The sequence below is a fragment of the Brachycentrus maculatus genome, unplaced genomic scaffold (assembly GCF_059751285.1).
Source record: "Brachycentrus maculatus isolate JH-2025_06_01 unplaced genomic scaffold, ASM5975128v1 h1tg000349l, whole genome shotgun sequence".
Taxonomy (NCBI): Eukaryota; Metazoa; Arthropoda; class Insecta; order Trichoptera; family Brachycentridae; genus Brachycentrus; species Brachycentrus maculatus.
In genome coordinates, this window is record NW_028281098.1 from 54,230 (window position 1) to 66,490 (window position 12,261).

The 12,261-nt window shown below is 36.3% G+C and overlaps 2 protein-coding genes across 2 annotated transcripts in view; one reads left to right on the forward strand and one right to left on the reverse strand.

The window, feature by feature from the left end:
* The window catches only part of LOC148303758 (dynein light chain roadblock-type 2-like), a 124,871-nt gene that overhangs the window by 24,698 nt on the left and 87,912 nt on the right, over positions 1-12,261 (reverse strand). The gene's annotated exons all lie outside the window — the stretch shown is intronic.
* Positions 4,027-12,261, forward strand: part of LOC148303760 (sushi, von Willebrand factor type A, EGF and pentraxin domain-containing protein 1-like) — a 62,678-nt gene continuing 54,443 nt past the window's right edge. Inside the window, exon 1 of the mRNA XM_088269380.1 lies at positions 4,027-4,287. Coding sequence (XP_088125506.1) covers positions 4,233-4,287 — 55 coding nt within the window. The 5' untranslated portion in view covers positions 4,027-4,232. The remainder of the gene's footprint in view (positions 4,288-12,261) is intronic.

A 12,261-nucleotide genomic window follows, 5' to 3' on the forward strand; every position in this document is an offset into this window, starting at 1 on the left:
ATAAACAAATTAGATCGTAACATACATAAATCAAAGCACGCATCGTGTGTCACTCTTACCCACTGGCGATGCGTAGCGTCGAGAGTGAGACAGATATAGGGCATGATTATGGCGCGGACTAATTACCGACCGCAAGAAAAATCAGGGATCTGTTGTTTTATTTATCCTTGTGATGTTACAAATTATTAGTCAGATATTTCAACAGATGTCATAAGGCCGAGGATTGACGTATTATTTTATCCAAAGTTCCACACCATGAAAAAATCCCTCCAAGTTGAACTGAGGTTGGAAACTTGGAGCAAAGTGAAAACACAAACGCTTATGTCAGCCGCGTATGGGGCATGTCTTGTTAAAACACATACGCTTATGCGAGCCGCGTGGATCCGGTTAATACATTGTGTAATATTTTTAAACTTTAAAAACGTTCTCCTGAAAAATCAAGTTTTTTGATTTATGACATTCTTGAAAGGAGTGACCGATATACTGTAGGGTTTATAAGAAGAAACTTGGGGATATTTTAAGGTTTATTGGAAGAAAACTGAGGATATTATAGGATGTATCAAGATGAGGATAGTATTAAAGTAAAGATATTGTAGGATTTATTGAAAGAAAACCCAGGATGTTACATAGCTATTCAGAAGATATATATTTATATATTAGTTACTAGTTCTCTATTACTTTAGTCTTTAAGTCATTGTTTTTGTTCGTCTTAAATTGTATATATATATTTTTTTTGCAAACATGTTATTTTGTTTGTTTTTTTGTTTGTTTTCTCATTGTTTTATTTTATTAAAAGTAAAAGAGGTAATGAGGGGATCTCGAGGGGTGGGGACGAAGTGTCGGCCTCTGTCCGTACATCCTCCTCCCCCCTCATTAATTGAATAGAGCATTATTTATTTCTTTAGAAATATTTGGAAGATTTTCCTCTATGTGCAGCTGACAGAGAGTCCCTCAGGACTCTATAACTGCTGCGGGTGGATCGCAGGCTCAGATTCCAAAAAATAAAGCTATTCAGAAGAAAACTGGGGATGTGTTAGGATTTATCAGAAGAATGCTAAAGATATTGTAGGGTTTAGAAGAAAATTGTGGATATTATAGAGTGTATATTATAGAAGATAACTTGATATGTTCCAGATCAGTGTTTCCCAACATGGGGCGTGCGCCCCATCGGGGTGTAATTCAAATGTCTTGGGGGGGAACGCGCAAATAATGAATATTTGCTGCATTTTTGTCGAAAAACGCATAATCCAAATTAGCACATAAAAACTTTTCGCAGCTCACATCGAGCACAAGGATCGCACTTATTTTCTTTCCAGTAGCAATATCTTCAAACCCTTATCCGCACCCCAATGGTGCATAGGGCACTGCATATAAACGCAGTGTTATCTTGATCGTTAACACATGAAGGAAAGGTGATCAGCCCTCCGCTTCAGGTACAGTCCAGGGTGGTATTGAATAAATATTAGTAGCAATATAATATATATTATTTATTGATGAAAATTAAATAATAATTATGACATACATTGTATACATGCATTTTTTTATTTAAAGCAATTTGCAACATTTTAAGTGTGTCCAAATAGTGTTCACAAAATCTGGATTATCTCCAATTACAGAAAAAAAAGTAAAGTGATCACTTAAACCAGCCTATGACGGTCGTCAGCTCCATAAATGCACAGACTTCCATATTTTTCTTTATCAAATAATATGAAGCAATTTGTATGCTGATTAAAATTTTGAGAGCCCCCCGCCGGGCGTGGAGATTTTTGAATCGTTGAAGCGGGGCATGGTACACATAAGGTTGTGAAACACTGTTCTAGAGTAAATCAGAAGATAACTGGGGATACTATGTAGGAAAATTGAAAAAATCAAAAACTTCCTTAAGAAAAATGGGAAAAATATGCGACTTTTTGAAAGTCATAAAAATATGTGTATAAAAATATTTTTTCTTCAAACCCTTTTCCTCAACCTAATGGTGCATAGGGCACTACATCATATAAACGCAGTGTAATCTTGATCGTTAACACATGAAGGAAAGGTGATCAGCCCTCCGCTTCAGGTACCAGTCCAGGTTACATTGAATAAATATTATAGTGAAAAAATCACACATGAAAAATACTATATAATATAAATTTATGGTATCAAGTACCTGAGGAAAACGGGGATGATTTAGGGACCTACCTAATGAAAAGAAAATTATTCATTGCGCAATTAAGTATCACTTCACCATCTAACTGTCACTTTCGTCTGCGCTTTGGTCTGATGACTTTCTCTTGATTTTGCATCTACGCGAAATAATAATTTTCTTAATCTATGTACAATATGTGCAGATATCGGAATAGCCAGGGCAGTAGTGAACAGGCGCTCCAAGCTTAGCACTATGTTTCCGTGAGATATCTCTGTCCTTGTTTCGCTAATACAAACCGGCGCATATGAAAAGAGATGCAAAAAAGACACGTGCGTGTGTTGAGTGAATTTGTTCTCAAATGTTTCGATTTGCGTCACCTCGATACGCGACGCTTCGATTTACGCTTCGTAAGTAAAATATACCCTCAAATCTCGTCTACTTCGTTATACATATTTTATGTAATTTTCATATGCCTTGATCTTTTTGATAGTCTATGGAAAATTATTGTTTTATATGAACGCTAAAATTTTATTGTATTACTAAAAGTACGCGAGCATGCCCTTTTTTATTTCATTTGAAATATCCATATTTTAGACGCTTTAAAAAAATCTTAAAAACTTAAGACATATATTTAAAAATCCACATTTGTCGTAATTTTTTGCTTTATTTCAAATACTCTATTGCGTAATATTTTTTTCTATTTCTATGAGTTTTTTGTTGTTGTTTTTAAATTGTTTCAAGCAATTGATGAGTCATAAAAACAGGTTTTCAGTAGATCCTTTTTTTTTTAACAAGAAAACTCATACATAATATAATACCGGTGGAGGACGTTACTGCTACATTTGAGATGAAATGTAATAGGAATGGTTAGAAGAGATAGATGAATAGCAGCAGTGGCTAGGGCACTCGAGGTAGCATACCCTTAATCGTGGCTTGTAGGCACCGATAATATGTACGAGTCCCTTTATTTTAATGCCCCATATTTTGGAAAATTTTAATGCTTTTTCTTTATCGTAATACCGACGTAAATCGAGGGCATGACGGATGGTTGGGATCATGACAAGGTTAGAAAGATGTAAAGTATGTTCTACAACCCATCATCTCTCTATTCATACAGAAATTTTGGGTCACTTTGGGCTGTTTACTCTCATTCGAACTAGCTTCTGTCACTTAGACACTATTTTTTGTGTCTTTTGACATATTAACCTTTTCATAGCCGCAAATAAATTACGCCGCAGTGCTCAACAGGCCAAGTATTTTTTTTAAAAAAAAAGGTGTCTAAAGATTTTTTTTTTGTTGTTTTTATTGAATTATAATTTACTTACCAAATATTATATCCCGCATCGATTGTTAGAGTTTTATTCTTGAAGTTAAACCAGTTTCAAATTTTCAGGGTTGTCACACTAAGTCGCACACGCAAGTTTTTATTAAATTTAATTTAATTTACCTAATGACATCTGTCAACTGTCAGCTGAAAGTGATACCGATAAATCACTTAAAAGTATTTAAAAACTTTATAAAATATTTTGTGACAACTTCAACTGATGGCAATGTATGTTCCGTTTTTGACAGATTGTCAATATGAGTTAAAACTGCGGAGTAATACGTCATCAAAAGTACTGACGAGATATCTCGTCTCTGGCCATACGGGCACTCCGCCATTTGCCGAGATATCTCGTCTCTGGCAACCATCGGGTTAATATATCCCATGTATTGGAAAATATTTTTTTTACGTAAAACCGACGTAAATCGAGGGGCTGGCGGATTGTCGGGATTATGACAAGGTTAGAAAGAGACGACGCTTGTTCTGTAGCTCGCCATCCCTCTCTTCTCTCAAAAGTTCCTCTCCGCACTGGCCGAGCTTGCGTTCTTCCTGCGCGCGCCCCGCGGCGGGCGGTAGTGAGTGGCGGAACGGCGCGCGGGCGGCCGGAGCTGACTGGATCTGCGCGCGGCTCTTCTGTTTTCCGAAACGTCAAAGGGTGCCCAAAACATGGCGAACTGTCGCCTGAAGTGGTGAACACTCGCTCGAGACCCGCGCGCGACACGTTGGGCCAGCTAGGCCAGCTAGACGCCAGCACAGAGAGCGGTGAATCGAACGGCCGAGATGAAGTACCTCGCGGTCTTTGTGGTTTCGTTCTTCATCCTGCATCATCACACGGGTAAGGGAAATCCTTGATAGCGAAATTCTAACTGAAGTCATGGTATTAATTGATATTTTTTCTCTCTTTTAAATCTTGGTTTTTCATTGATAACAATCGTCTTTTCGCCATAATCTAAGCTCCATTCAAAAAACATCTTCAATTACTCGTGAACGCTTTCATTTGAACTCCCACCAATACTTTAAATGTGAAAATGTTAGGAAAATCTTACCCCTGTAAAAATTGATATTTTCTCTTGTTTAAATCCTGGTTTATTGTTTATAATCGACAGTTCGCTATAATCTTAGCTCCATTCTCAAATTATCTTTAAAAAAATTATGAACTATTTCATTTTCACCTCCCACCAATCTTTTAAATATGAAAACGTAAGGAAAATCCTACCCTTGTATAAATTGATATTTTTCTCTTGTTTAAATCCTGGTATTTCGTTTATAATCGACAGTTCACTATACTCTTAGCCCTATTCTCGAATGATCTTCGAAAAATTGTGAACCCTTTCATTCGACCTCCCTTTAAATATGCAAATGTGAGGGAAATCTTCGATAGCGAAATTGTAACAGAAGTCATAGTATAAATTTTTATTTTACTCTCGGACAATCCTGTTTTTTTTCTTCAAAATAATCGACAATTCAATCTTAGGTCCATTCTCAAATGATCTTCGGAAAATTGTAAACTTTTGTACTCGACCTTCCATCAACCCTTTTTTTTCATTGCACATAACACAGATAAGAAAAATAAATCTTTTATAGCGAAATTCCAACAGAAATCTTAGTAGAATTTGGTATTTATCTCGCATTAAATCCTGGTTTTTCGTTTATAATCGACAGTTCACTATAATCTTAGCCCTATTCTAGAATTATCTTAAAAAAATTATGAACCCTTTCATCAACCTCCCTTTAAATATGCAAATGTAAGAAAAATTTTCGATAACGAAATTGTAACAGAAGTCATAGTATAAATTGACGTTTTTCTCCCTTAAAATCCTGTTTTTTGTTGAAAATAAAAACTAACTAACTAACTAACCATCACGCCGCTTCCCCGCAGGGGTAGGCAGAGAGAATCGAACGCCACACCACTCTGTCTTTGCAAACATTCTTTGCCTCTTCTACATTCGTGCATCTCCTCATACATACCCGACGATTATTACGACTCCTGACCCGGCCGCTTTCAAGTATTTGACATACCTGATTGTGCCAAGTTTTCCTCGGTCGTCCTCTGCTTCTTTTTCCAACTACATTCGCCTCATAAATTTATTTAACCGTTCTTTCTTCACTCATACGCTCCACATGTCCAAACCATCTCGACACACCTTTCTTAATTTTATCGATAATGCTTATCTCAGCTTTGCATTCCTTCCTCATTTCACTATTCGCATATCTATCATACATCGTTTTGTCGCACATTCTTCCGAGAGATCGCATTTTGACTACATTCAGTCTGCTTTCATCCTTCTTTTGCCAACTCCATGCTTCGCTTTCATACATAAGGGTTGGAACCAGAACTCCATTGTGTACTGCCAGTTTAGCTTCCGCTGATAGATTTTTATTTGCTAAAACTGATTTTAGTGCACCATTCACTCTGTTCCCAGCATTTTATATTGTTCAAAATAATCTACATTTAAATCTTAGCTCCATCTCAAATAATCTTAGGAAAATTGTGAACTCTTTCATTCCAGCTTCCACCAAATCCTATTTTTTCATTCCACATAACACAGGCAAGGAAAATGAATCCTTTATAGCGAAATTCTAACAGAAATCATGGTAGAATTTGATATTAATGTCTCTTAAAATCCTGGTTTTTGTTGTAAATAATCTCCATCTCAAATAATCTCAGGAAAATTGTGAACTCTTTCATTCCAGCTTCAACCAACCCCTATTTTTTCATTCCACATAACACAGGCAAGGAAAATGAATCCTTTATAGCGAAATTCTAACAGAAATCATGGTAGAATTTGATATTAATGTCTCTTAAAATCCTGGTTTTTGTTGTAAATAATCCACAATTAATCTTAGTCCCATTCTCAAATTATCTTGGAAAAATTGTAAACTTTTTCATTCGACATTCCGTTAAATATGCAAATGTGAGAAAAATCTTCGATGGCGAAATTCTAACAGAAGTCAAATCGATATTTTTCTCCTGTTTTTTGTTCAAAACAATCCACATAAATCTTTGCTTAATTCTCGAATAATCTTCGGACAATACGCTCACTGCTTTCAAGAACGTCATAATCAAAAATAGCCAATTTTCAGTTGTGCATGTTTTCGGAATGCCCAGAAAATGTACTATATTCCAGCAAAAGAAGCATATTTTTAACTTAATGTGTACCCGCTACAGGGCAGAAAGTGTTGTTTTTGCATTTTGAAGAAAAGGTATTGTTTAATTATTTCTTTAAAAATAAACTAAATATTTTTCAAATGGAGAAAAAACCTTCAGGTTTTACCTAAAAAGATCTGTTGCACAGTAAAAAGTTCAAAAAAGGCTTATATTTATTTTTAATACATTGTATTATATTGTTAAACTTTAAAAACGTTCTACTGAAAAATCAAGTTTTTTTATTTATGACGTTCTTGAAAGGAGTGAGCGAATAGTGAACTGTAGAATCCTTTAAATATGAAAATGTAAGGAAAATCCTTCATTACAAAATTCGAACAGGAATCATCGTATAATTTTATATTTTTCCTCTCTTAAAATCCTGTTTTTTGTTCAACACAATCCGCATTTATATCTTAGCTTGATCAAATATCATTTTACCTCTAAATAATACTTCAAGAATGCATTCATTGTTTCATTATACATAACACACGTATGGAAAATCCTGGAAAAGCGGAAATATAACAGAATAGTTACTGTATAATTTTACATTTTTCGCTTGTCGCAAAATTCCTGTTGTTTTGTCCAAAATAATACATGTTTACAGTTGACACAAATTGATGAGGCAATGGGACATTAGGATAAGTAGACTCGAGAGTGGCTCGATGATTTGGGGGCCACACGAGCTTAAGTACTCTCTTATGGTAGAGAAAGTCCAAAAGAAGTTTTTGAGTTATCTCTACATGAGAGAGTACGGGTATTATCCTTGGCTCTACCCGACCCAGTTCCTCCAGGGTATGCTTGGCTACAATAGTTTAGAGACTAGAAGGAATGTGTATTTAATTACGCATTTTTATCGATTGTTGCGCGGTATGATCGATAATCCTGAAATTATCCGGAGCATCGGTCTGTATGTTCCCGATAGTTACCTAAGACAGCGTCGGCATAGATTGTTTCACATTCCTATACACAGGACCAACCTGCCGATGGTTATGCCTGTAGGAAGAGCTACCGCTATGTTGAACAATATCACATTGGATATTGATCTGTTCCATGTGTCCGAAGGAGTTTTCCGAAGCGGGATTCTTCTACACCTTTAAGTCTTCTTGCTTACTTTTAATATATACGCCTTGAATATTGTTTGTTATGTATATATATATATATATATTTTAAATAAATTTAAATTGAAATTGAAATCTATCGGATTTGATGGTTTCTCATTTAGAAAATGTGACAAGACGTATTCGTCAAGACAAATAAATGAGCTATGCGACGGATCTTGATTGATGGATATAAACCAAATGTTTTTTGACATCTTAACAAAGACGAAGAAGAATATGGAAGTCTGGGCATTGGGCTTACGACCGTCATATGCTGGTCTAAGTTATCACTTTACACACGTGTAACATTCGTCAATTATACCCATGATTGACAACCACACTTCTCAAATTCTCGGTTCTGTATATATGATCCAAATTCGAAACATTGTACAAGAATCACTAGAATTTTCACCACATCTATCGGCGAGATGAAGAAGCTTTTTTATTCTTATATTTGTATGTGAGATCCGAATCCTGGATGGAAATCACATCCATGAGAAACGCTAGAAAATATCCTTTTCATTTTATTATTTTAGCTTTTAATTTGACCAGTTTATTTATTTATTCAATATTACCCTGGACTGGTACCTGAACCGGAGGGCTGATCACCTTTCCTTCATGTGTAAACGATGAAGATAACACTGCGTTATATGACGCAGTGCCCTATGCACCATTTGGGTGCAGATAAGGTGACATGAGGTGATAAGGCACAAAGAAAAACATGGCACGATCAGATATGCCAAATACTTGAAAGTGGTCAGGTTAGGAGTCGTAACAATCGGCGGGTATGTATGAGGAGATGCATGAACGTGGAAGAGGCGAAGAATGTTTGCAAAGACAGAGTGGTGTGTCATTCTATTCTCTCTGCCTACCCCTGCGGAGAAGCGGCGTGATGGTTAGTTAGTTAGTTAATTAGAATATATTTTATTATAACGACTAGTTTCGAGAAGCATAGCTGCCATCTTCAGGTCTAAATATAAACATTCTGTTTATATTTATGTCCGCCTACGTAGTGTAATAGTCAGCACGCTCGGCTACCGTTCTGGAGGTCCCGGGTTTGAAACCCAAGGTGGAGGGTCGAATGAATTATAAGTGATTTTTTCACTCTAATATTTATTCAATATTATCCTGGACTGGTACCTGAACCGGAGGGCTGATCATCACCTTTCCTTCATGTATAAACGATCAAGATAACACTGCGTTATATGACGCAGTGCCCTATGCACCATTTGGGTGCAGATAAGGGTTTTACTGACTATTTATTTGCAACAAATTAACTAAAAATATTGTGAATAATAAGGATTCTGTCCTACTTTGGGCATATCGCCAGAAAGAACGAGAAGAGTCTTGAAAAACTGGTAGTAACAGGTACAGTTGAAGGCAAGCGGGCAAGAGGACGATCTCCAACAAGATGGACAGACCAAATAAAGGAATTAACCGGATCCTCGCTAAACGCAGCCATCAAGTTGGCCCAGGACCGGGAAGAATGGAGAGGACTTGTGCACCAAGTGCCTGACATTCCAGAAGACCACGACGCTCAGCATTGAGCAAGAAGATGAAGAAGAAGATTGTGAATAAACTAAATATGCTATAAGTTCTTGTACATTATTATGTGCCTATTGGCAAGGAATATTTTCTAAGGGAACTAACTTTTTTTTTAAACCCGTGAATAATACAAGTTGTACGACAAGCAAACATTTGGAGTACTGTTGCCGTTAGTATTTACAAGTAGCTACATATGAAAAGTGAAAAAAAAATCGTATGAAGACAAAACAGCGAATTAATATTTACACACGGAGTGCGGTGCGTGATGTTAGAGAACTTGCTCAGTCGTGACGTTGCGTGCGAGGTTCGTGTCGACCGCCGAGTGGCCGTACTTAGTTTAGAAACCCCCTTAGACCCAAATCAGAGACATCGCTCACTCCTTTCAAGAACGTCACAAATAAAAAAAACTTGATTTTTCAGGAGAACGCTTTTAGAGTTTTAAAATATAATACTGTTCGCCTCCGTAGTGTAATGGTCAGCACGCTCGGCTACCGTTCTGGAGGTCCCGGGTTCGATTCCCAAGGGGGGGGGCAAATAAATATAAGTGATTTTTTCACTGTAATATTTATTCAATATTACCCTGGACTGGTACCTGAAGCGGAGGGCTGATCACCTTTCCTTCATGTGTAAAACGATCAAGATAACACTGCATTTATATGAAGCAGTGCCCTATGCACCATTGGGGTGCGTATAAGGGTTTTATTATTATTATTATTAAAATATAATACAATGTATTTAAAATAAATATCAAGCCACTTATTGAACTTTTTACTGTGCAACAGATCTTTTTATGTAAAACCTGAAGGTTTTTTCTCCATTTGAAAAATATTAAGTATATTAATAAAAAATAATTAAACAATACCTTTTTTTTCAAAATGCAAAAACAACACCTTCTGCCCTGTAGCGGGTAAATATTAAGTTTAAAATATGCGGCTTTTGCTGGGATATAGTACATTTTCTGAGCATTCCGAAAACATGCAAAACTGAAAATTGACGATTTTTGATTTATGACGTTCTTGAAAGGAGTGAGCGACATATCATTTACATTCTGAATACTTTCCTATTTCTTATCCAGCCTTCTATTTCTTGACCCTTCGAGTAGTGAGATATACAGTGTCGAACAGATTGATTGAAACAAACCTTTTTTTCTTGTATTTTCGTAAAAAGTTTTGAAAAATCTTTCGTTTTTTAATCATATCACAAATTAATATTTGATATGATATCTTTTGAGTTCAATCAAAGATTTTGCTCTTCTTGGGATCTATTTGAAAAACGCGCTTAGAGTGTCAAAAATGAAGACTCTAAGAAGCATACTGAGCAAGAGTCTTCGAGATAGAATAAGAAACGACAAAACGTACATAGGTATTGGATTTCAACCAACCCTTTATCAGCACCCGACGGTTCATAGGGCACTACATTATATAATCATCAAAATCAAACCCTTACCCGCATCCCAATGGTTATGCACCAAAAAATACTGTTAAAAATAACTCCTAATTGGAGTTAATCCATATTTGTGAACAAGTATTTTGACACACTCAAAATGTTATACATGTCATCCTTCCAATACAGTTACTATTGTCTTCTTCGTTGCTTCTTTCCCACCCTTATCTGCACCCAAGTGGTGCATATGGCACGCATCATATAAACGCGGTGTTACCTTGATCGCTAACACGTGAGGGAAAGCCTTCCGCTTCAGGTACCAGTCCAGGATAATATTGAATGATGACCCTCCACCTTGAGTTTCAAACCCGGGACCTCCAGAACGGTAGCCGAGCGTGCTGACTATTACACTACGTAGGCGGACATAAATATAAACTGAATGTTTATATTTAGACATGAAGATGGAAGCTATGCTTCTCGAAACTAGTCGTTATAATAAAATAAATTCTAATTAACTAACTAACTAACCATCACGCCGCTTCTCCGCAGGAGTAGGCAGAGAGAATAGAACGACACACCACTCTGTCTTTGCAAACATTCTTCGCCTCATCCACGTTCATGTATCTCCTCATATATACCCGCCGATTGTTACGACGCCTAACCTGACCACTTTCAAGTATTTGACATATCTGATCGTGCCATGTTCATCTCGGTCTTCCTCTACTCCTTTTTCCAAATACATTCGCCTCATAAATTTGTTTTACCGTTCTTTCCTCACTCATTCGTTATACATGTCCAAACCGTCTCAATACACCTTTCTTAAATTTATCGATAATGCTTATCTCAGCTTTGCATTCCTTCCTTATTTGACTGAATGCGGTCGAAATGCAATCTCTCAGAAGAATGTGCGACAAAACGATGTATGATAGATGTTCGAATAGCGAAATAAGGAAGGTATATGTATGATTTATGAGGTTGTATATATATGAATAAATATAAGTGATTTTTTCACTCTAATATTTATTCAATATAACCCTGGACTGGTAACTGAAGCGGAGGGCTGATCACCTTTCCTTCATGTGTTAATGATCAAGATAACACTGCGTTTATATGATGCAGTGTCCTATGCACCATTGGGGTGCGGATAAGGGTTTGAATGAATGAAAATGAAATATATGAACCAATTTAGAAACCTTGTTCTTGAATCACTAGAACTTCACTAGAGATAATATAAGAGTTTCTGCTTAATAAAAAGATTCTTTACATCTCACCAAATAAGGAAGGAATGCAAAGCTGAGATAAAATAAACTTCAAAAAACGCCTGAAACATCATTATCTTACCTTAGAACCCTAACTGTCCATCTCCTCCTCCCCTGACCCCTCTTCTCTTCCTTTTACTTGCTACCTGATTCTACCTATTTATCATTAGAATCCCAGAATACTTTTTTGTAATTATTATTTTTTTTTTTCATTTTCATCTTTTTGTTTTTTAGTTTTTTGATAAAATCTATTACATCAGACAATAATATGTATTAACTTTTAAAAACGTCCGAGACATTACTATCTGTCATTAGAATCCTAACTGTCCATCAAACCTCCTCCCTTAGTTTTTCCCTCTACCTCCTTCCCTAAACTC